The 25908-nt window shown below is 35.7% G+C and overlaps 1 protein-coding gene across 1 annotated transcript in view; it reads right to left on the reverse strand.

Annotated features, from left to right (window-relative positions):
- LRRK2 (leucine rich repeat kinase 2) overlaps positions 1–25908 on the reverse strand; it is a 127393-nt gene that overhangs the window by 44077 nt on the left and 57408 nt on the right. The window contains exons 20-32 of the mRNA XM_081082367.1: positions 22517–22705; positions 18757–18875; positions 18103–18172; positions 17419–17636; positions 15615–15865; positions 15178–15326; positions 12288–12381; positions 11279–11465; positions 9760–9941; positions 5972–6201; positions 5441–5568; positions 4222–4440; positions 189–390 (exon numbers count right to left, since the gene is read on the reverse strand). Of these exons, the coding sequence (XP_080938493.1) occupies positions 189–390; positions 4222–4440; positions 5441–5568; positions 5972–6201; positions 9760–9941; positions 11279–11465; positions 12288–12381; positions 15178–15326; positions 15615–15865; positions 17419–17636; positions 18103–18172; positions 18757–18875; positions 22517–22705 (2238 nt within the window). The remainder of the gene's footprint in view (positions 1–188; positions 391–4221; positions 4441–5440; positions 5569–5971; positions 6202–9759; positions 9942–11278; positions 11466–12287; positions 12382–15177; positions 15327–15614; positions 15866–17418; positions 17637–18102; positions 18173–18756; positions 18876–22516; positions 22706–25908) is intronic.

Genomic DNA, 25908 nt, shown 5'->3' on the forward strand with positions numbered 1-25908 from the left:
ACATGACATATGATTTAACATCAATGCACAGGATGATCTTCCAAGAAGATAGACATCAGTGGCCTCTGAAAGAATTCTGGAGCTATTCTGTTAAGTAGCGACTGCAAATTCTAGCACGGTTCAGATCCATCTTTATAAATTACCATAGCCACGCTTTGAAAAAATCTGAAACAAATAAACACCCAAACCTGATTCATTTAGGAAGTGCACTGCATGAGGAAGCTCATTTTCATCTAACTGCAGTTGATTTTCTTTCACGAGTTGTAATAATCGTTTCCGGTCAATTACAGGAAATTCAATTGGCACATTTTTACGCTCTGATAAAATGATTTTCTCAAGTTCTACATAGCAGTCTGGAATCAGCTGCCCAACAACAGGCTGATCTCGGATCTATGTGATTAAAAATGACAAGCTGTAAAAAACCCATTGTATTCATACATTTGTCAGGTGCTGGGTAAATTCAGTGCTAATAGGTTTAAAGAACGGGGTATATCATTCAGAAGTGTGTTTTCAACTAAAATCAAAATGTGATTTAAATAATTTAAATTTTGAGGGATAAATAAAATGGTAATAAGATAAAAATATGAACACAGAAACCAATTTGAAAAGACTATCAAATAAAATAGTATGGAATTATTTACCCAGCAATCCAGAAAATACATAGCAAAAACCTAACCATAAATAAAAGATTTTCTGTTTTTTAAGACATTAAACATATATGCAATAGACATGCTAATATAAGCAATCAGTACTACAAGAGCTTTTGAACCTTGCTTATTAGATGAAAATATCCACACCATGAGGTAAAACATTAAATTCTGTGCTTGTTATTTGCAAATGTTACATTAATGTACATATCAACAGCGAAGCCTGGAGACAGACGTGACATCTCCTCACCTAAACTAGGCTTTTTGTAAAACCTTAAACTTGAGAAAATAAAACGTCATCCAAAAACACTGACAAAAGAGGATGACTTCTGTTCTGTGACACTCTGACTTTAATAACTGCATACTAGCCCTGACTGGTTTGGCTCAGTGGATAGAACGTCGACCTATGGTTTGATTCCAGTCAAGGGCATGTACCTTGGTTGCAGGCACATCCCCAGTAGGGGGTGTGCAGGAGGCAGCTGATCGATGTTTCTCTCTCATCGATGTTTCTAACTCTCTATCCCTCTCCCTTCCTCTCTGTAAAAAATCAATAAAATATATTTAAAAAAATTACTGCATATTATTTGAAATGTAAAATAAAAATATGTTAAATTGCCTTAAGATGATGTTTCCAATAATGACAGTCTTTTCCACACATTTTTTTCCATGAAAATCTAATTTTAAATAGAAATACAGCTCTAACAATAGTAACTAAAATGCCTTTGAGAACCACCAGGTGGCAAACTCTCCCCATTTCTGGACCCATGAATATATTCTTGTACGTTGTTTACCTGACTTACCAAAATTCCTACCTAAATTATTAAACATATTACAAATAGAAATTGGGTTTATAAACACACATAAAATTTAACTTGCTCTTTTTCTACTTGTAACTAGAACCTTAAGGAGCTTCATTTACAGCTGCCATACCCATTATTTACATATTTACCTCCGAACAGTAATTTGAAAGACTGTGTTCATCTATCCCTTGCCCCAGAAAATTAACTATAACTCTACTAATCTCCACTTTTCACAATCCCTCTCTGCTTTATTTATAATTTAAAATAAAACAAAACTTCAGGTTGAAGTTTATGTTTTAACTCAAGGAGGCAAATCTACAGTTATAAATAAACAAGGGTTTTCACAGATAGCAAATCATGTAGAAAAAAGATGAATTTTATAGGACTGGGCTCCAGGGCCAGCAAAGAATACCTGCTAATGGGTTGGACAAATTGAAAGGGGTATTGTTCTGTTTTGTCCTATTTCTTTTCATTTGTGTCAGGTCACCAACAGCCTCTCCCTCTTTCTCTTTCTCTCTCTCTCTCTCTCTCTCTCTCTCTCTCTCTCTCTCTCTCACACACACACACACACACACACACACACACACACACACACACACCAGTTTTATTCTAGAGTTTGCACAGATACATGTTAATAAAGGTGAGACAGGAAAATATTAGAGAAGGGCCAAGATAAAAGAAAGAAGAAAAAATGAGAGGGCAAAAAGAATGATCTCCAGTAGATTAAAAGCTGCTATTTGAATATGGGTTGAAGCACTGCAGGGAGAAAAGAATATTAAAGGTCTAGCAAGCTCGTTGGTTCTAGGTCATCGAAAAGAGTCACTATTCTGCAAAGGAATCAAATGAATTTTCGAACAAAAGTGCCAGAGTGATGTACACCTTAGCAATATATACCTTTCTTCAAATAACATTTCTATTTTTCAAAGCATTTCTTTTACATCCTTGCATGGTGTTGCCTTCAGATTTCATTTATAAATGCAGGAAGAAATATGCTTTTACTGATTGACAGTGACAACATGTTATTAGACAAAAGCAGTACTATTCCAGCTTGATGAACTAACCACTTTATGCATAGTGTTTGTTTCAACAAAATTCAGGCATTTTCAAAACAAACTTAACCTCCAAGGGGTCTTTTTAAAAAATATAATGTATGCTCCAACAGTAATGATAAAAAGAGAAGCTATTAAAATAGTGTAATTAACAACAGGCATAGTCTCAGAAGAAAACCACCTGGATAAAGACAATATTTAACTGGATGAATGACTTCTGTATATTTGTTTCTTAAAAGTCATGTTAATCTCTAATCATAAGTCCCATGAGAGAGTAGGAAACTCAGCAAATAAAATAATACACCATTCTTCTTACATAAAATGCCAAGAGTGACCCACCACTGGCAAAACCTTTCAGTGACTGAGATAAATGTGCTGAAAGATACAAACATGCAAATTGTCTCCTGGGACACCACGAAGACCAGCCCATTTACAACAGGCTCATTAGGCTCTGGATAGGAGCATAATCAGTGGAAATGGGACAGAACTAAGCTAACCGACAGACACATTATAACCAGGGCGACCATCACATTCATCATCCAGACCGGAATGCTTGATTGAGGACATTGTGGGACACTATTTATAATTATGCTGTGACTGTCCAGGCAAAACAACCCCTTAGTTACAAGCCATGCCTACATCATTAGTGCTAATGAGCTAAGCCAACAGGAACTGACAATGAAGGTCACCACTGTGTTTCTCATATAACAATGTCAGGGCCTATTCCACACAGTTTACATCATGCTGTCTGGAGGACCCTGGAAAATTTCTCTCTCCTGTAAGTATTAAAAATAAGTGTTCTGCCTGGCCAGTGTAGCTCAGTGGTTGAGCATCAACCTATGAACCAGGAGGTCATGGTTCAATTCCCGGTTGGGTTATATGCCCAGGTTGCAGGGTTATATGCCCAGGTTGCAGGCTCAATCCCCATTGTGGGGTGTGCAGGAGGCAGGGATTCAACGATTCTCTCTCATCATTGATGTTTCTATATCTCTCCCCCTCTCCCTTCTCTAAAATGAATAAAAATATTTTTAAGTATTCTGCCTGGTAACTAATTTATCTGTGTTTTATAAACCCAATGAATTGCATTTGATTTATTAGAAAGGCACTTTAGAAATCAAAGACATCATTCCTAAAATGAAAAACCCTGTTTGTATGTAATAAAAAAAAATTGCTTAGACATTGATGAAAACCAAATTAGTGATCTTGGCAACCAAGTGAAAAGCCATCTAACAATGTTGAGGGGAAAACATCTATAATGGGAATCAAAGGAACAGGAGGTATGGAGGAGCAGCCTGGAATAGCAAGATGAGTATACAAAAGGAGCTACCAAAGAAAGAAGCAGGAGAAGAAAAAAACAGTAAAAAAACTAACAGAAGAAAGATGATCCCAAGGCCCCAGTATTCACATTTACCCTGTTGATTACATCACCATGGAGGAAGCTGGGAGAGAAAGGCATCAGAATCATTTGCTCAGGCTCTCTCAGAAACACCCTCCGCCTCGCATCCCCTCTCTTAGATCCTCTCAGGCCCTCTAATTGTTTTTATTCCCATTTCTATGAACCTGAAATGAAGTATGGCATGAGTAGTTTTAAAACGGAAAATACTTTAATAACGCTAACCGGTATGGAAAATACCTCGTCTTCTGCCATTTCTAAGCAGCTGCGTAGCGTAAGAATTAATAAGTTAGACTTAGCTACCAGACCCCAGTAGGCATTAACTACGTTACCTTGAAATTGAGGCTCTCATTTATGATGGTTTTCCGAAGTTTTGCCAAAGCATCGGATTCCTCGGTGGCGTTCACAAAGTGGTAATCGCGGATTGCGGGAAAGCCCCGCTTGTTCAAGAGCTCCTTGTTGATTTTACTGATGCAGGCTTTGCGCTGCTTCTCTTCAGAAACATCCAAATGTGTGCCCACAAGAATCACAGGGGAAGAGGAAGCTCTCGCCTACAGAGAAAGACGCAAAATACTGATCACATTTCCACTGAAATTCACTCGAGTGGAAGTGAAAAATTAAAGGACATCATGAAGAAAACAGCTGCCTTTCTTTCCTTAACGTATAATTATCCATTGTAATATTTGCTCACTTTGGCTAACTATAATAAAGTAGAAACAAAAAAAGGTTTAAAAAATTACCAAAATTACAAAACGAGCTTGTAAGGAATAACTGGCAGCAAAGGACAAAGTGGAAACTAACACAGAGAGATTCCCAATATAAGAGCATATTGTCAATTATACTTCAGTTCACTAAATAAATAAATAAATAAAGGAGCACATTAATCTGGTGCCATATATAAGTGTAAGATCTGAAAAACTTCATACTAAATTGCCACTATGCATCTTCAAAGCTGCACAGATTGGTTTTCTTTAGCATAACTTATTTTAAGTTAGAAAACCTCATATTCCATTTTAAAATATGATAAACATAGTTTAGCATGTGTAGTTCCCATGTTTATAGCTGAAAAGGGTTCCAAGTATCTATAGCACTCACCAATACGGAACACCTTATTTTCTTTCTTTTTTTTTTTTTTAAATATATTTTATTGATTTTTTACAGAGAGGAAGGGAGAGAGATAGAGAGTCAGAAACATCGATGAGAGAGAAACATCGACCAGCCGCCTCCTGCACATCCCCCACTGGGGATGTGCCCGCAACCCAGGTACATGCCCTTGACCGGAATCGAACCCGGGACCTCTCAGTCCGCAGGCTGACGCTCTATCCACTGAGCCAAACCGGTTTCGGCAGAACACCTTATTTTCATGTCACAGCTTAATTACTCTGAAAATTTCCCAACTCAAAATTTCAGTGCTGCTAACTTCCTTAAAAAAAAAACAACAAAAAACACCCCACAAAACTCTTAAAGCAACTCTTTGCCTAAAGTAAATTACCTTACATACAAAAAAAAATGAAAATTACTCTGTATTCTCAAATGATTAGAATAGACCACCTTTATATTGAATAGCCAAGGCTTCATAGCATCAACTTCAGCCTGCCCTTTGCTGAGGTCATAGACGGCGAGGTACAGGGATCGCGGGGTCATGAAGTGCGGGTGCGTGCTGTAGAATTCCTCCCGACCTAAACAGAGATTGGAGACTCTTTTTGAGCCTGCTTCTTTTCAAAACAAATTTTTTAGGTGATACTATACACGATTCAGCATTAAAAAAAAAAAAAAGAAGAACAATCAACGATGTTTAGAAGACTATAACTGAGTGTTTACTAGCGATTGAGAACTTCTGGCTGAGGTGTTAGCTATGAACCCCATACTCAGCTTCAGCTGCCACCTACCGTTTCTAACATTCCCCTCCATACACTTCTCCGTCCTGGTGGCAAGCGTAATGCGGGGAGAAGTAAACCGCTCTGGAATAGTTCCATAGGATTCACTGGTCTCTTTGCAGTATTGGAACAGAAAACTCAGTTTTTAAATCCAAATTCTATATAAGAGATCAACATGATTTTAAAATTCTAGCAAAATAAATACCTGCGAAATCCCACACATTTAGAATCAGGTCTTTCTTCCTTTTGCCTCTTATTTGGATAGGCCAGTCCTTCACGTCTATGCCAACGGTGGCACTCTGCATCCCAGCATCTGGTTTCTTGGTTTTCATTAATTGCTGCAATAAGGTGGTTTTACCACTCCCAGTGTTTCCCACAATCATAAGTTTCATGCGGTTATAGGGCACAGCCTTTTTTAACCGCTGTTGAAGAAACCTGGTATTAGAAAGACAAAAATAAAATAATAAACTGTTTAATAGTATACTTAAAATATAGGTAAATTCTTGTGCATTAAACTCTTTTAAATGTCAGATTTTTAAAATATAGTATGCAAAAAAAAATGCACAACTTATATAAGTAAAGTGCACTTGTCTTTCGGTATGCTGTTAATGCCTATGTTTTATTATTAATATTGGTATAGTTGATAATGATTGGTAGCATTATCAAACACAATGACATGTTACACTAACACCATAAATAATCAAAATGTGAAAATGTTTGCAATGCCCATTAGAATTTTATACACACACAGACAGAGATTTATTTAAATTAACACAAAACCCTAAAAAATTATAAAGTATAAAATTTTAGAAAATCCATGTGTCAGAGAGCCAAGTTAGAGTACCCATGCATACTGTTATGCTAAACCTTGATAGTGAGGTTATATTGGGTACATTATATATGTGTGTGTACATATATATTCATGAATGACATATATAATGTATACTAGAGGCCCGATGCACAAAATTAGTGCACTTGGGGCGGGAGGTGTCTCTCAGCCCAGCCTGCACCCTTTCCAATCAGGCACCCCTCAGGGGATGTACAACTGCTGGTTTAGGCCCCACAGGGATTGGGTCCAAACCAGCGGTCAGACATTCCTCTCACAATCCGGGACTGCTGGCTCCCAACCACTCGCCTGCCTGCCTGCCTGATCGTCCCTAACTGCTTCTGCCTGCCAGCCTGATCACCCCTAACCACTCTCCTGTCTGCCTGATTGACGCCTAATTGCTCCCCTGCTGGCCCGATCGCCCCCAACTGCCCTCCCCTGCCAGCCTGGTTGCCCCTAACTGCCCTCCCATGCTCGCCTGATCACCCACAACTACCCTCCCCTGCCAGCCATCTTGTGGCTGTGGGTGCTGCCATCTTTGAGGGTGTGGCAGTCAATTAGCATATACCCTCCTTATTGGCTTGTGGACGCTGCCATCTTTGTGACAGTATGAGGGTCAATTACCATATTCCTTCTTTATTAGATAGGATATTCACATATATCATATATGCATATGTATAATATACATGGAAAGGTCATATTGGTTACATTATAAATTACTATACATAAACGATTATAGTATCAGATATATTGTTATTCCTAATCATCTTAGTGTAAAAATAGATGAAACTACTTAGAAATGCCATAGGTAGCTAACAAAGCCACCTTTATATCAATAGATTTTAAATGTTCTCTAAGATATAATGAATATGTAAAGGTACATTTTAAGTATATTAAAATGTTGCCACAGTTTAAAATTAGAGAAGGAAATTAAATCATAACTGAATTTTAGAGATCATTGATGGATCCATTCTCATAACTAACAGGAATCTGACCAACAGTCCTGGTGATCTGACCAAAAAGCTGAATAACTCTTCTTGGTTTCTTTGACACTTGAGAAAATAAGATCTGACAGATCATATCTCTACCTGCTATTACTGGAATCAGTCATTTTCTCACATGCAACTAAAGTTCTGTTTTCATCACCAATAAACGATAAAAGCAATGGTCCAGTGACCATTAACTATTCAGAATTCACCACTCTTTGAAAAAACTCATTCTTTGAAAAAGCAAAGGATGTCTACAATTTCTAAACTATCCCAGGGCTTTGTCTTTCCTAAAATGTAAAACAGAGTTTAAAAGATTTACTTACACAGTGGCTTGATAATATGAAATAATACACTGAAAACTAGCTCCACCAAATGTTTTATAGTAATTGAACCAATATTCATATGAACATCTTTTCAGTTTCAAGAAGGAAAAATTATGAGACATAATTATTTAAAATCAGGGGTCATGTTTAGCATAGCAGGCAACAAACTCTTTCCTTTCAAATTGCATCAAGCTCAGGAGGACAGAAATTATCCTATATAATAAAGATGTAATATGCAAATGGTCATTATACCTTAAAGTGTAATGACTGACCGAGTAAGACCGGATCGTGGATCAGCAGGAGGGTGGGGCAGCAAGCTACAAGGGGGCGGCGGAGAACTACAGGAGGGGGCAGAGCAGCAAGCTATGAGGGGGGGCGGGGGCAGGGGGGTGGGGGGAACTACAGGAGGGCAGGGCAGTGGGTGGAGAGCTACTGGAGGGTGGCAGCGAGCTACTGGCGAGCTACTGGTGCACGGTTCGTGCGCAGGGCTACTAGTTCTTCATTAAAAGTTAAATATAAATTGAAATGTAAGCAGAAGATAATTAGGTAAATACAGTTCTCTGGTAATTCAAACACTATAAATTGTATGCCAGGCTTTGTGCCAACTATCAGACAATGAGTAAATACAGCCATAGTCCCAGCCTTAATGGCTATTATAGTCAGGGACACAATGAGGGGTGATAAATGAGCTGAAACCTGTGAGATAAATACAGATATAAGTAATTTTGTGAAAATGGAAATAAATAATTGTATGAATAGGTAACAATAAGACTAATATGCTTAAAATATAACAAGGAGATAAAGTCAATTATCAAAAATATTTGACATTTGTAAAGTGTAAGCACCAGAAACAGTGATACCTGGGGAGTTTCAGGGATTTCAAATATGATCAAGGTCAGCAAGCAAAACCAAAGTTAGTAATGATTTATTATTTAAGAAACTATAATGCTTTAAAATAGAATAGACATATAACTATCTGCTATCTGAAATGAAGCTTAAGAAGTTATTATTGCCCAGCCAGTGTGGCTCAATGGTCACTGGTTCAATTCCCAGTGAGGGCACATGCCCAGGGCTTCGTGCTCAATCCCCATCAGGGGGCGTGTAGGAGGCAGCTGATCAATGATATTTCTCTGGCATTGATGTTTTTATCCCTCTATCCTCTCTCTCTACAAATCAATAAAGACATAAAAAAGAATTCATTATATTCTGCTATGCTTCTTTATATTGTGTAGTTGGTAACAAGAGACCAACTAGTAGTACTTTCCTTTTAGAGTCTGTTTCTAGCAAGAAACATGATAAGGAGGAAAAATATTCTCATATATATATATATATATATATATATATATATATATATATATATATAAATATATATATGAAGGCCTAAGCAACCATTCCACCAGTAGCTATGACACACACTGACCAACAGGGGCAGACGCTCAACACACAGCATGGAAACATGGAACAGACTGATGAATCTCAGAGGAAGGGGGAGGGGGAGGGTGGGAAGAGATTAACCAAAGATCTTATATGCATACTAGAGGCCCGGTGCATGGATTTGTGCACCAGTGGTGTCCCTTGGCCTAGCCTGAGGAGATCGGGACAAAACAGGCAGTCCGGCATCCCCCGAGGGGTCCTAGATTGTGAAAGGGGGCAGGCCAGGCCGAGAGATCCCACCAGTGCACGAATCCATGCACCGGGCCTCTAGTTCATTATATAAAAGGCAAATGATACATAGCATCTTAATGTTAAATAGCACTATACATTTTTTTCTTATTTTGTAATTCTATATCCCTCAAAGTCACAGAGAAATCTGAAACACACTTAACAGAAACAAATGGAAATAAAATGATCTAACCTTATGATGTCTTTGGCTTTACATCCTATATGCTTAAAATCAAAATTAAGACGCAGCTCATCCAAAGGAAGATCCCATATTTTGCTCAATTTCCCCATTTCATTGGGAAAGGATCTCAGTTCCAAGTTGTAACTAACATCAAGAGATGTCAGGTTTTCAAGACAGCCAATCTCAGGAGGAATCTTAATGAAATAAAAAAAAAAAAGGGCAAAGTCTGTTGGTGGGAAGGAAGATGTGTGCGGCCAAGGAACAAGAAGCTGATAAGGGAGCCAGAGAGGACCAGAGATCCAATCAGTGACATGCACAACCTTTCAACAGGGATCAAAAACCTTTCAAGTGCTTGTCACAGCTTTCACTATGAATGTTTAAAGAGATAAATATGAGGGATTTACCCAAAACTAGGTCACATATTTATAATCTTTGAAAACCCTTGCTCCCTTGGTAACATATGTCATCTCTTCACAACACTGAAAGCAAATGTCTTTATAGCTTTCCAAATCCAATCATCTGTTTCCTCACATTGTTTTGTTCTTCAGTAAAACTATAAAGATCTGGTCATCACAAGCTTATATACAACTTAATACTATTAAAATACAACTAAATTTTGTTTAACTAAGTTAGGTGGCACGCTAACTAGAGTTTGTTTTTTCCATTCCAAATTTTTAAGTACCCATTACTTTTTTAATTTTTTAAAAATATTTTTATTGCTTTCAGAGAGGGAGAGGGAGAGATAGAAACATCAATAATGAGAGAGAATCATTGATCAGCTGCCTCCTGCATGCTCCCCCACTTGGGGATAGAGCCCACAACCCAGGCATGTGCCCTTGACTGGAATCAAGCCCGGGACCCTTCAGTCCACGGGCCAACACTCTATCCACTTAGCCAAACCGGCTAGGGCTCATTACTTTTAAAATTAAAAAAAAAAACATTAATTTTTCTGGCAAAAATCAGGTACCAAAAATCAGTTATTCTGAACCTCACAGTTTCAGACATTTAATTATTTTTGCCTTTTGAATTTGGCCCCCAAAAAAGTTTTTTTCTGAGATCAATGGATAATCAATTTCAGATTTGTAACAGAGGCAATGGAGTAAAGCAAAGGACATTGGCCCACTTGGATGAGGTAAAGGAATGCAGGAATTTAAGAATCTAGGAAAGAAAGTCAGGGGAAAAACACGACTACATGTGGCCCAGTGTCAACTTTAGAAGTGCAGAGTATCTGAGAGTCTGGTAACAGACCAGTGATTTCATGATTAAATAACACATTTAAAGCATTACAGACACCACATTCATAGTTAAATAGATATATTTCTGTAATTAAAAAATAGAGCACAAAAAGTATTCTTTTATGGAAATTACGCATTCTTAATATACCAACTTATCTCAGGGTAGGTTTAGATCTTATTCAAAAAGTAGGAAATACAAAATGACAGATTTTAAAATGATAAATTTTGATGATGCAAATTACACAAGCCTATTTTCAAATGGCAATAACTTTAAGCAAATAAAGATGACGTCTTACCTCTTTCAGTTTATTATGAGAAAGATGTAGTTTCTCTACTCTAGACCATGCATGTGCTTTTTCGCTCAAGTCCAAGATGCTGATCTGATTATGACTAAACAAGAGTTCCCTTAAGTTCAAAGATTTCCAGTGTGCAGGACTTGGTAGGTATTTAATTTCATTGCTGCTCATGTCTAATGATCGCAAGCTAAAACAATACAGTGTCAAGATAGAACCAAGTGAGTGTTTCCAAAATACATAAAATTATATCACCAGTAATTTCCACTAGAGTCTAAGAACTTTAAAACTAACAATATTTATATATAAGGATGCATGTGTGCTTTGGGGTACTTATAAGTACAGATGAGCTAGAAAGGAGGCCTTCTCACTAGAAACATTTACATGAATAAGAACCATTAAAAGCAAAATTGAGGCCTAATTTCCCTGCTCCAGAAACATAAAAATGTCAATCTCAGAATGAGTGTTTTACGCATGTTTATGACACATGAGAAATCATAATTAACAAATGCAAAAATGGCCATTAAAATTCCTGCTTCTATTCAAGTAGAAGAGTTATAAATATACAGCCCCCCTATCTCTTTTCAATTTCACTTATTACTAGGAGGATTCTTCAGAGGTTGGGTCTTAGAGCTCATTAACATTGTGCAGGGGCACACGCTTCCGCCTGCTTGTCTCAGGGTGATACACAGCGTTCCCTAACACTGAGCATGATGCCTCACATAGTTAAAGTGACAGCCAACATAATCTCATTTGAGTATCATAATGCGAACTATTCAGTAAATAATCTTCAACTGTTACTACACAATAGCACACCAAATTAATATAAAAGTTTAAAAGTCCAAGTAACAACTTCGGCCTTTTGTCTAGTGAATGTCAAACATTCATAGATTTGAACAGTAAGCTAAGTAGGTTTAGAAATCAATTACATTTTATATGCCTAAATCAAAGCCTTGTTTCTGAAAGTTCTGCTCCAGCTCATATGGCTTTAAAATTAAAATAATAAACTTACTGTGGAAGATTTAAAATTGCTTCTGGAACACACGTAAATCTGTTTTGAGATAATTTGATGTTTGTCATAGAAGAAGGTAAAAAAGGCATAGCAGCTAAAAGAAAACAAAAATGAGATAACGGGCATTTAAATCATTTTAACTAGATTTCTATTGGATTCTATAAGAACGGCTACCAATGACCTGTCATTTAATTTAATTTCTATTCTTATGCTGACAATTTTTCAAAAATCTACTTTTAAAATATGGTGACATCCTTAATACTACCACTAAACATTAAAATAATACACCATACTTATACAAATCTTTTAATATGAAAGCTAAGCAACTATCTAAATATAATTAATCTGTTTAACATCTATGAACATAAAAATTATTAGAATATTCATTTCAAATTATGTGTGATATTTTGTGAAATAAATTATAGATTAATTCAAATTACTCTTAAATAACTGTAACAAAATACTTTAGAATACTAATATACAATATAATATATAAAGATAAAAATTCTTCAGAGTACCATCTCATAAAGAGTGTCCTATGGAATAATATGGATGTTACTTAATGAAGGTATTTTTTGATCATGTGATCTTAAGAGATTGGGGAAACATTAGGTAAAATAAAATGAAGTATCTCAGAGTTCTCAATAGCCTGGGATATGTTATGAATTCCCAAGAAAGAAATATAGTATGAGGACCTCCAAGGAATGAAATTCTATGGAACACAATATTGGAAACCGAGCACATCATACAGCCTGTTTTGTCATCTGCAAAATAGTACAGCTAGACCAGATGATATCTGAGATTCTTCAGAAATATAAAAACTTATTGTTCCATGAAAGTAACTTCAGAAATTATTTCTTAGCATTTTCAATATTAAAAGTATGAGTTATGCTTTATCTAGAAAATCTTCAAGGATCAAAAAGTTCCAGGACATGGCTAGACGCTGTCTTCCTGAAAGGTACATGCTATGCTACACCTCACCTATTTTCCAAAAGTATTTGTGACTAAATAACTTAGTAGAAATGCTTCTCCACTTAAGAATTAAAGAGTCTTGAGGTTCAGATGCTATATGGAAAACACTCATAAAATCAAAGAATTGAGTAAAACTTCATTTCACATGAGGTTATTTTCAATGGTTGGTGGTCCTACTCAGGTATGACCTAACTATAGACAACTTCTAAAACTATTAAAGTTGTGTAGTGAAAAGCAAATCAATTTTTGAACTTAGGTGTATTCAGGTTTTCATGGTTAGCTAATTTTATGTCCCTGACATGTCACACAAAAATCTCAGGGCTTCAATTTCCTCAATTGGTCACGCAGAGATCATACCTGTCCTACTCTAAGTTTTTTGTGTGTGTGAAATTCAGTGGAGATGACATATTTACTATAATCTAGCCTCAGAGTCCTTATAAATGCAATTTTTTCCTGACCCAACTTAAACATCATACTCCCCTGCCTCCTATCCCCAGTTTCTGGTTCATGGTAGGAACATGATCAATATTAGAAGAGGGTGAAATGGAGAAAAAAAGAAAATACTATGCAAATTAGCATGGCTCTTCTCATTTGTTTCTGATCGTTCTGACAAATTAATATATTTGAAAATAAGTGGTCAAACTGTATTCTGCTACTAAAATGTATTAAAAATTATTTTATAAAAAAATAATTTTACTGAGTCACATATAGAACAGTCACGTTGGTGGCAAGATGCACATGGCCTCCATTAGGAAAGATAAAATATGAGGAGTTTCTGTTTATGGTTATAAAAGTATTTTCCCTTAATATTATAATTCTCAGATAGGCTGCAAATGAACATAGTTCCCTGTTATCTCACAGGCTTAGGGTATTCCACAAAGAGTGTTCCATGGCTTGTAATAAAAGTAGTGGTCATATTATGTATTATTGTAATACCTTGCACAAAACAAGAACTTATTAAATGTACATGAACATTACTAATTTGAAAACTGTTGAGTGATTGATTAAAAAGAAACAATAGTGCTAATAATACTTATACTCCAAAAATTTCTGAAGAAGCTTGGTAGGAACTTAGGATTCCTGCTTTACCCAGATCAGGCATTCATAGGAGTTTTTAGTTTAGTAGACTGAAAGGAACCACAATATAGTGACTATTTATAGCCCAAGATATTGTCATTTTTATCTATGCCAATACTAACCTGCTAAAATTATTTTTCATTTATAAAATTTTAACATTAAAATTTTAAACTTTCTTTTTAATTTAAAAAGTAGACTTTTTTAAGCAGCTTTATATTTACAGAAAATTTGAGTGGAAAGTACCAAATTTTCCATGGATCCCTTCTCTCCTCACTACCACCACCCATAAACACACTTTTCCCCCCTTCTATTATGAATAAGTTGCATAGTTTGGTATATGTTATAATTAATGTCAATATTAATGCCTTGTCATTAAAATCCATCGTTTACAACAGAGTTCACTCTTTGCAATATGCATTCTATGCATCCTGATAAATGGATTATGACCAGTGTCCACATAACAGTAGCACACAGAATAGCTCCACTGTCCCAATCCTCCTTTTCCCCAACTATGCATTCCTCTCTTCCTCACTCCAAACCCCTGGCACCCACTGATTGTCTTCGTGCCTTTGCCAGTGTCTTTTAGTTGGAATTATACAGTATGTAGCCTTTTCAGCCTGACTTCTTTCACTTAGCAGCATGCATTTAAGTTTCCTTCCTGTGTCCACGGCTTGACTCCTCATTTATTTTTATCACTAACCCGCTAGCTTTATATTTGAAGCTCCGGCATCATATTTAAACTCAAACAATACCATTAAATCCCCACCAAAAATGTCCAATATTACTCATCCTGTAATATTCAAAAGTGCTGGTAAAGAGAAGGCTCACTCAGAACACTTACCAAGGGAGTTCATTCTGGCGCTGAAACTCTCCACTTTAGGACAAGCCTCAAGAAAGTCCTCTGACAGGGATGAAATGTTGTTTTTACTAAGATTTAAAATCTTCAGTTCCTTCAGGCTCAGGGGAGAACACATTCCTGATATTTTATTTCTAGTCATAAGAGAGAAAATGAGGACTAAATTGCATGAATTCCTATGCTTTAAAGAAAAAAGAAAAAACAACTTGCCTTCAAAGTTTAGCATCAATCAGATTTATCGACTTTAAAATTAGTTGTGAAAATTTAAGTCAATTGATGCAAGCTGCAATATTAGTTGCCTCCGTCTTTTAACATGTTACAGTTTAAAATTTATTGCTGTAGAAATAATGTCAGCATATTTTGTCAACCTTACATAACGTCCATGCAAGGCAACCCTTTGGTCTCTAATGAGCCCTTCCTACCCTTCTAAAGTCAGCTGCTCCAGTTTCTCTGCCACATTGCCCAGGTTCTCGGGAACAGAAGACAGCTGGTTATATGACAGGTTGAACTGTTTCAAGGTCGGACACTTCACTGCAGGATCCAAAACTATCGAGGGCCCAATGTCATTTCGAGAGACATCAAGGTTGGCAATACAATTCATTTTCAACAAGTAGGAGGGAAACGCTGTGAACTTATTACTGTGCAAGTCCAAGTGCGTCAAACAGTTCAGCACCTGGAAAGACAGTATTTTTAAAATTCCAAAATAAACCCCCTGAGAAACTTACTAGTAAATTTAGCTAATATTTCTTGCCTGCCATAACTCCCATAACTAGAACCATTAAGAATTTTCTAAAACTTGAAAACATAATTCACAAGAGAGCTTTAGTACACTGACTGGTCCAACTTTCTCTGCTCTAAAATGGGTAAAACCAGGGGACATGTGGCAGGCGGGTTTTCAAAAGCAAGTTCACAAAAATAAAGTTTAGTATTTAACTCAGCTTTATTCCTTCAGCAAGTAAAAATGGAAGCAGCGTAGGCCTCAAAAAATATTTAGACTAATGATTTCATGAATAAGTAGTATAACATAATCCTGGGAATACAATTTTAAATGCTAGCTTTTGGAAATTGTTATACATTTTAATATAAATAAGATTTAACCGTAAAATTAGTCACTGTACATAACATATATTTTATTTAGAACCTCTTCTTTTTAGGGAACTTTTTGTTTCAAACCTCCATTTTTATTTTTAAGCCATTTCTAATCCTACTATCATAACAGCAAACCTTCCATTTACATATTATGTCAAATTTTTAATATTTGGTATGAATTATTGTCAAAGGGCTAAAATACCCAAACAATCACTTCTCTGTGCTCTTCTTTACTTAGCAATATATTTATCTTCACTTGGAATTCTAAAGAGTTTGACATGATTATAAAGGCTTATTAATGGATCTTTCCCCCAGAAGTTGTTTCAAAATTTCTGCCACTGTTTCAGATCCAACCAGATTATTCAGATTTTAAAATTATTTATTCCCAAGGTTTAATTAGAAAATATTTTTATAAGAAAACACAGTTAGGCAGGAACAGAAACTGCCATCTAGGGGTGTCAATTTGAAATTTCCTGCAGAGGAGGTTCTGAGCTGGCTCTGTTTTGGAATGCCTTAATGTAGCTCATTAAGAGAACCTCGCCATATTCTCTGCAAATTCCCTCTCTTTTAAGTAGGCTGAATTCTAGTTTTCTTTTCCTATTCTTTAACAAATAATTATTTTTAAGTTACATATAATTTTAAAACTCAATAAATGCTTTAGGAGTAGTTTAGTCTAGCCTCCGTGTTTGGCAGATGAGGAAATGAAAGGCTTAGAGCAGTCGGAGTAACATTTTCTTATTATCACACAGTTGGCAGCCGAGCCAGAGCCAGTGCCACCCAAACCAGGTCTACGTCTAGTCTATCAAGTTGAAGTAGTTTGAACCACCTTACAACAATGAAATAATTGAAGGCATAACCAACATCTAGCCTTAAGAGAGTTTAACATGTACCATGTATCTTTAGGACAGGACCCTGAATTCCTTTATAACTACCTCTCCATTTCCACTGCCTGCCCTCAAAGATGTTTCTGAACACCACCCGTCTAAGAGACTTGTGTGAAACCCAGGAGAATGGGGGAATTATTGTCCAAGGACACAAAAGTAGAACGTTCTTTTTAAAGATTTAACCATGCACATTAAAGGTAAATGCCAAAGCTCTTCAGATATGCTGAGAGTTAGTAGGACAGGTTAAATTTACTTCACATAGCCGCTGTGGGAAGCCCGTGAGTGCGTTCTGGTGAAGCTCCAGCCTTGCCAGGTGCTCCAGATGACCACTGATGCAGCACTTCTGGCTTAGGGCATCAATATCTCTGAGTTCGTTGGCTGAAAGATCTAGGGATGTAATATATTCTCTCTCAGAAGCCAGGGAAGAAGTGCTGTCTGAATGCCTCATATGGGATGGAAGCTTTGATGACCCTTTTGTCAAAAGCAGACAAACAATGGAAATATAAGTGGATAATTTAGCTGGGCAAATGTTTATTGATCACCTAATAATGTAGGCTCTATTCAAGGTACTGGAGATTCAGCAAAAACCAAACTATGGAAACCAAACCAGTGCCAGAGATGGAAAGTAAATAATAAATATTTAATCAAGCGGTCTTAGCAGTGTAAAAAAAAAAAAAAAAACCACAACAGACCTGGAGAAAGGGATGAAGAGGGCATTATTGGTGAGGGCATTATTTACATTTCAGATAAATAGTAGAAAAAAATACATTTCCTATATATACTGTATAAACGGTAAATTTTTAAATCTATTATAATTGGAATGTTATATAAGATGAAATGGGCACTAAGAAATTTTGAAAAAAAACAGAAGAAATTTAACAAATATTATATTTTGCTCAAAATATCAACTGAGTTTTGATTACTTTCAAATACTTACTGAGTGAATCATCTGAAGACAATATTTTTCTTTTTCGCTTCAGTAAGTCTTCTTGATCAAAAATGGGTCCCTATTAAACAAATAGACATTTACAGTACAATCACTGTCATTTTTTTTTTCAGTGTCATTTTTTAAGAGCAAAGAGAACATTTCCTATCTGGGTTCCTTGGGAATCACTATAAGATTTCTATCTAAAGTATTCATGGGCCCAGCGACACCATAAGACAGAGACCTAACATGGGCACATAGACATGGGACTCTGAAAGAGAAAGAGGATAAAATCATAATGAAGTATACTTAGTACATAGAGGGTGGGGCCAAAGCAGGTTTACATTGTGAGTATGTGAAAACAGAGTTCATTCTTGTGTCATTATTTTTTATTCATTATTGTATAATTTTCCATATGAACAACTGTAACCTACGTTTTTTGCCCCCACCCTGTATATGCCCCAAACATGCTTAAAAATCTACAAGTATAAACTAAGATTATATATATGTAAATGTAGATATATATTTATATTCCGATATGAAGTTTTCATACATCAGGAAATTTCTGCACCAATAGCTCCTAGCTTTTTTTTTTTTTAACCAATAGCTCAATTATCCAGAGAATGTCAGTAACAAAACACACAACATAATCACAATTTAACTTACCAATGAACTGGAATGACTTTGCAAATTTGGTGAACAACGTTGCAAGGCAGGATCTCGGTAAAATTCTCCTACACTAATCGAACTTGACTTCTTTTTCATAAGAAATGAGCCTTCACTTCCTATTTTTAAATAATAAATAAAGGCAAATAGACAATGTTTACCCAATCATAAGATACTAATACCACATTTGACCATGAGATTAAAAATATTTTCATTAATAGAAATCACCTAATTTCTATTGTAACATTTTAAAAATAGAAATAATAAACTAAGTTGGTTTTTCATTTTCAAAATTCAGTTACACTTTTCTTCATCCATAAATATTTACTGAATGGTTGTCATAGACTAGACACTGAGTAAGTGTTGGATAGAGATAAACTGGAAAAATAATCCAGGCCTCCTGAGCTCATAGTACAGTAGAAAAGAGCCAAGTGAAAAAAAGTAGTTATATATACAATAATAAGTATGGGCATGTACAGCAAGCAGAGAAAGTTTATGTTCAAATCTGATCAAAACTATTTTGTTTCTCTAAATTTTTCTTAGAAATTTTTCAAACATTGTTTTCTATACTGAAATCACACTTGAAATTATTTAATATTCAGCAATCTTGAATACATCTCTATTTACATTTCATATTTTATGGTTTCACATAATAACATTAAATAATGTTATTTATTCAGGTAAAATAACATTAAATAAACACATTGTATTTAGTTAGCAATACTGTTTTGAGAGAGAAGAGATAAAACTACTTTTAAAATTATGAATTTAAAAAATAAAGATCAATAAATAAATCATATTACTAATGATATGTAATCTGAAGGCACTACTAAAAATTATGATTAAATTATACTACTCTTTATCTTAAGAGAAAGCATAATCTTAAGTGTCAAAAAAATTACATAAAATCTATATATCCAGAAATCAACTTGACAATATTCTATATAAATTGTAAAACTCATACAAATACTTCCTACTTGATCAATTATTAAAATTTAATTCATCCTGCCGAAACTGGTTTGGCTCAGTGCATAGAGCGTCGGCCTGCAAACTGAAAGGTCCCAGGTTCGATTCCGGTCAAGGGCATGTACCTTGGTTGTGGGCACATCCCCAGTAGATGTGCAGGAGGCAGCTGGTCAATGTTTCTCTCTCATCGATGTTTCTAGCTCTCTATCTCTCTCCTTTCCTCTCTGTAAAAACTCAATAAAATATATTTAAAAAAAAAATTTAATTCATCCTAAAATTTAAATGATCTTATGCTTAAGTATTTTAATAGACTTTGTAATTTAATCGTGTACATATCTTATAATTATTACATTTTGATAATTATCCCCCATTATGTTTGTGAAACTTCTATTAGCATACTGTTTATACAAGCATCTATACATTTTATAATTTATTTTATGTTAGCATTTATTTAAATGTTTTCCTTTATAACTACTTAAGAAGAATTCTTCTTTCAGCCATGATAGAGACAAAAGCACAGATCTTAACCAACCCCCATAAACAAATGGAAAATTGGACAAAATATTTTAAACAACTGGTTTCAGACATTGGGCAAGGGACAGTGCTGGACTGTGTAGTCCTTGAATGAAGGAAACAAAATCTGTAAGCCTATGATCACCCTGGCTTTCTGCCTCAGGGAAATTGGAGGGCCTGTGGCACAGTGAGAAGGAATTTAAACAAAGCTCAATGGCTTTCCTGAGATGAGATGAAGATCAACATTCAGGGAGACTTCCTTAGCTGAGAGTTTAGGGGCAGAATCCTGGAAAAAGAGCTCCAGTAACCTGCAAAGAGGTCTCCCACAGATCTGCACTGTAAGAAATGAAAAAGGAGTTCTACAGGAGGAAGGGAGGATACTAGATGTAAGCTGGATCAATATAAAAGGGTAAAATCATTTAAAAAAATTAAAACCCTTACTGTTACACACCCCATAACAGAGCTGCAAAATACATAAAGCATAAGCTGATCAAATTGAAAGTATGACAAAATCCACAAATTTTATTTCAACATTTCTTTCTCCAGTCAAGTAGAGAGAAAAATCTGTAATGATATGGAAGACTGAAAACACTACCAAGCAATCAGACATACTAATAGACTTAACTCCAGATCAGCCAAATATATATTCTTTTAAATTTCACATGGAGCATTCACCATGTTAAGCCATACAGTAGTCCAACAAAGCATCTCAATAAATTTAAAAGGATGAAAATCATCAGAGTATGTTCTCTGACCCCAAAATGTTAAATTTAAACCAATAAGAGGAAGTTATGTGGAAAATCTCCAAATATCTGGAAAGTAAACACTCTTCCAAATGACCCATAAGTCAAACTAAAAACCACATAGCAATTAGAAAAATTTTAAACCCTACTCTTTGAACAATACCATAAAAAGAAAGCCAGAGGCGTGGCGAGCGGGCGTTGGGTGGCGGTGGGTAAGGAGGGGTGGGGAATGGGAACATCTCTAATAGTGTGAACAATAAATAAACAAAACAAAAACTACTCATTACATACATGCACTCATTTAAGTTTAAAAAGTTAGCAAAAGATGTGAGCAGATATTTCCCAAAGAAAATACATGAATGGTCAATAAGAACATGAAAATTTTGTTAATATCAATGGTGATCAAAATTCAATAATATTCATCCCAAATAAAAATTCAGCCCAAATGAGCTAGAATTGTGCCTTCACTAGAATGGCTAAAACTAATTTGACTAACTCTATCAAGTGTTGTATGGTGACAAAGATGGAAAGCACCTAGAATTTTCATATATTGCTGGTGGGAGTATAATGTGGTACAACCACTTTGGAAAACAGCCAGACATAAAAGAGAACATACTGTATGATTCCATATCTATGCAACTGGAGAAGATACTAATGCAATCTATAGGAATAGAAAGCAGATCAATGGTTGCCAAGGACCAAGACTGGGGAAATATTTTATGAAGAGGCAACAAGGACTTGTTGAATGATAGAAATGCTGTATAACTTGATAGTAGTGATTATTAAATGGATGTAAAAAATTTTCAAAACCCATGAAAATATATACTTAAGTAGGTGCATTTCTTTTTATAATTATTTCTAAATAAAGTTTATTTTTTGGACTTGAGACATGAGATCTTGGAATAATCCTTACTTTTTGCCCTCTCAAATACCTTTATTCTATCACCCAAAGTTTACAATCACACTATGTTAATAAAAGAAAATACCTCACCCCAAAACATTTTTACCAAACTGTATTTCATTAAATGTCAGCCCAAATAACTATCATTATATATCTTGCTATGTCAATTTTTAAAAGTTATCTTGAGTGAGTTATTAAAAGATTAATATTATTCTTAATACTAATAAAGGTAAATACATATTTTTAAGTACTTCCTATTTTCCAAGAACTCTCCCAGAGAGTTTATATATTTTTTTTATCTAATTCTTACCAAAAAATCCTAGAAGGTTGGCAATACTATTTTTAATAAGGTTTACACAATCCAGAAATGATATAATCAATGATGGAACTTGGAATCCAATTGCAGTCACCAACTAAAGGCAGTATCAAAACATTGTTAAGTACAGAGATGAATTGTTTTTACAGCCATTGCCTGGATTGGAGTTAGTAAGCACTAACTATTTTCAATAATGAACACATTTTCCTCAAGTTTTTCCAAATAAATTAAATCAGGATTTTGTCTCAATTTCCATTTTTCAATGTCAGTGTGTAAGGGTTTTAAAACATACAGGGAACTATTTTTTTTTATAATAAATACCTTCGCTATCTAGGTCATCACTTTGACCAAACACACTGTCCACGTAGGACTCAGGAATGAAGGTCCATTGGTCAAATTTATCAAGTACTTGCTCAGAAAAATCCCCATCGCTGCCTGAGGCTGCTCCCTCTGCCACAGAACTTTTCATCTGGTATCTGAGGACCATTCTTGCTAGTATGGATCCTATATCTAAAAATAAAAAAGATACACCAGCAACTTAGACATCAACAACTAAACAAATGTAAACATATACCATCCCAAAGCATATTCTCATACTTTTAGAAAATTGTTCATTCCTACTTCCAAAGTCACTTTACAATTGTGATATTACAGGAAGTCAATGTTAATTTTCAAAAAAATCATACAAATTTATACAAAGCTTTGGTGTAGATGACAGAACTGAATATTTCTGAAACTCACTTAACCTCAGAAAGGGCCTGGGCTGTGAAGCCAGACAAGCCTGTGCCCAAATCATAGTAAGGCCACCTGTGAATTGTATGACGCCCCTACATGTTAGTGTCTTCATTGCGGAAGTGAAGATGACAATATATACAACATAGGGTTACCGAAAAGATGAAATGATGCATATAAAATGTTTAACATAATGCCTAGGACAGAGAATATGCTCCATAAATGATATTCGTATTTTTACAAACTATTTGCTAAGTGTTTCATTCTATTGGGGAATTATGTGGAATTTCAAAGTTAACCTTAGTAGTTGGCAGAGTCCTCATTGTCTACATAAAGCCTGGGAAATTTCTTCCAATACTGTAACATATGTATGTGACTCAGTTTAATAGTACCTGAAAAAATGTTTTAAAGCTATGAATCCAAAATGTTCTTTACTCAGACAAGCTGCCAAAGAAATCATGCTATATCCTCAAATCAATTAAGTAACATTATTATATATTTTTAAATTAGGTAAGACTTGTCATGGTAAAAAAAAAAAATTCAAATTAAAAAATTTTAGAAAACTTCATACAGAACAAAGGGAATAAAGTAAATGGTAAATCTCCCTTCCTTTTTCTCCAATGAGCCTACAGTTCCTCTCTACCAAACACCAAAGCACCAAAGATTAAAGAAGTGAACAGGCTATTGCCATGAAACTGATTAAATTGATGAAACTAGGGATCTAATCATGACTCATTCATCTCCAAAGTCCCCAGAGGCAACCGGAGAGCCCATTTCTGTAGTATTTTTTCTGACATGTTCTTCTTCATATTCAAACATTTATGACTACAGTATCACAATTGTGTGCTCACCTATAGTATACTAAAAACACTGTTTCAGTATACTGAAACCACTGTTCTGTGCCTCTTTTTCTACTTAACAATACATTCTGTGTCCAAACATTTGAATTTGCTAGATTTATTTTTCCCAATGATTGCAAAGCACTGAATGGATGTTCCATTATAATTTGAATAGTTTCTTTTGGGGAATACTTACAATTTTTCCCTAAATTTTTGCTATTATAAACAACACTTTAATGTGCATCCTTGTACACGCATTTTTATGTACATTGAGAATTTCTGTATCAGAGATTCCTATTAGAGTATTGCTGGGTAAAAATTCTAATGGATATGGACAAATTGTTCTCAAAATAAGGTGCAGGGAAAGGGGGGTCGGTAAAAGGACCATCCACCCACACTTCATAGGGACAGGAACGTTTTCTTCTGAAAAGTGCTATGGTGCTGAGGCAGGAAGAATGAAGAGTTGGCCAGGTGAGAGAGAAGGTAAGGGAGTTAGGTGGAGAGAGTAACCCTGGGAAAAGCCTGGAAGAGTATAGGAAGCATTTAAGAAGCTGAGGGAAACTCAGCCAGATGGGGTCTTCTAGGTCCCATCAGGAAGTTGGAGGCCTTGACTATGCAGAAGCACCAACATGCACGGATGGATCCTTCAGCAGCATGCAGCTATCTATGGGAAGGAGAGGAAAAATCAGACTGTTGGGCTGATGAGGAATGGGGTTTGGTCTGGTGAGTGTGTCAGAAAATGACAGTAGAGAGAACATGTTATTAACAAGAAAGTCCTTAAAGTGAAGAGTCAGAGAGTCCCACCACTGCGGGGAGGGGAGTGAGCATGGGGGTAAGGTCACAGAGGAAAAGCTGGGAGGTCACGCTTTAAAATACTGTCATACTTTAAACAAGAAAGATTTTTTTTTAAAAAAAGAAAAATACTGAAAAAAAAATACACTTAGTGTGAGTAAATGAGAGACAGCTAAAAAGACAAATGTTAAAGAGGTTCATGATAACTTGTCATCATTATACTTAATATATACAAAATATATATTAACTTGAAAATATGGAGAGAATATATCTTTAATTAAAATAGACAGTAAATGTTGGAGGAGGTCATTAAAAGGACATTACTGCTGGTGGATCCATGAGCTGGAAGGGGCCATTGGAAGACCCTCCCCTCTCCCCGTCCTTGGATTTCACATCCTGCCCATCCTGCCCACAGCGAGAGCTTCCCACAGATGTAGCCTTTGAGAGAGTAGGTGTTGTTGAGACCACCTGGACTGCATATGTGACTAAAACCAGGTCAGACCTGTACATGACCTTTAAGATTCTGGCAGGTGGGTGTGGAGATTTACTCATCTTGCAGTTGCCCAGACAAGCCTCGTACGTTAAGTTCCCTTGGTCATTAAACCTGCCAGGGATCAATCTTGGTAGTCTGCCTCTTTCCTCCGTCTCTCCTTGGCCTCCAGGTATGGAGCCAGTGTCAGATTTCAGCCGGGAACATCCCAAGGCAGTACCCTAACACTCAGAGATGCATTTTCTTGGCAGTGATGGCCTTACCTAGAGTTAGAAGTATTGACTAGTTCCAATAATGAACACAATATTGGAACCAATAGTATGTTAACTTGAAAATGAAAGTATATATGTTACTACATATACATTTAAATGCATATGTATATGTAAACAAATAAAAAGTATAGGGGAAATCTACATCATTGCCTATAAGGGAAAAGTTATTATTTTCTTCCTTATGATTGTTTCCCTATCTTTAAAATGAGTATGAATTACTTTTATAATAAAAATTAAATATATAAAAAAAGTCCTGGTTGGTGGGGCTCAGTTGGTTGAAGTGTTGTCTGGTGCACTGAAGGATCTCACGTTCGATTCCCGATCAGGGTATGCACCGAGACTGCGGGTTCCATCCTTGGTCAGGGCCTGTACGGGAGGCAACGGATCAATGTTTCTCTCTCACATCAATGTTTCACCTCTCTTTCTCTCTCCCTCTCTCGCTCTCTCCCCCCTTCTTCTCTCTCTGAAATCAATTAAAATTTTTAAAAAATAAAAGTAAATAAATAAAATATATTAAAAAGAAAAGTAACCCCTCAGAAAGATCCCACAGTCTTACACTATCTTTATAAAATATGCATTTGCTGGGTC

The sequence above is a fragment of the Myotis nattereri genome (assembly GCF_964212035.1).
Source record: "Myotis nattereri genome assembly, chromosome: 2".
In the NCBI taxonomy this organism is placed as follows: domain Eukaryota; kingdom Metazoa; phylum Chordata; class Mammalia; order Chiroptera; family Vespertilionidae; genus Myotis; species Myotis nattereri.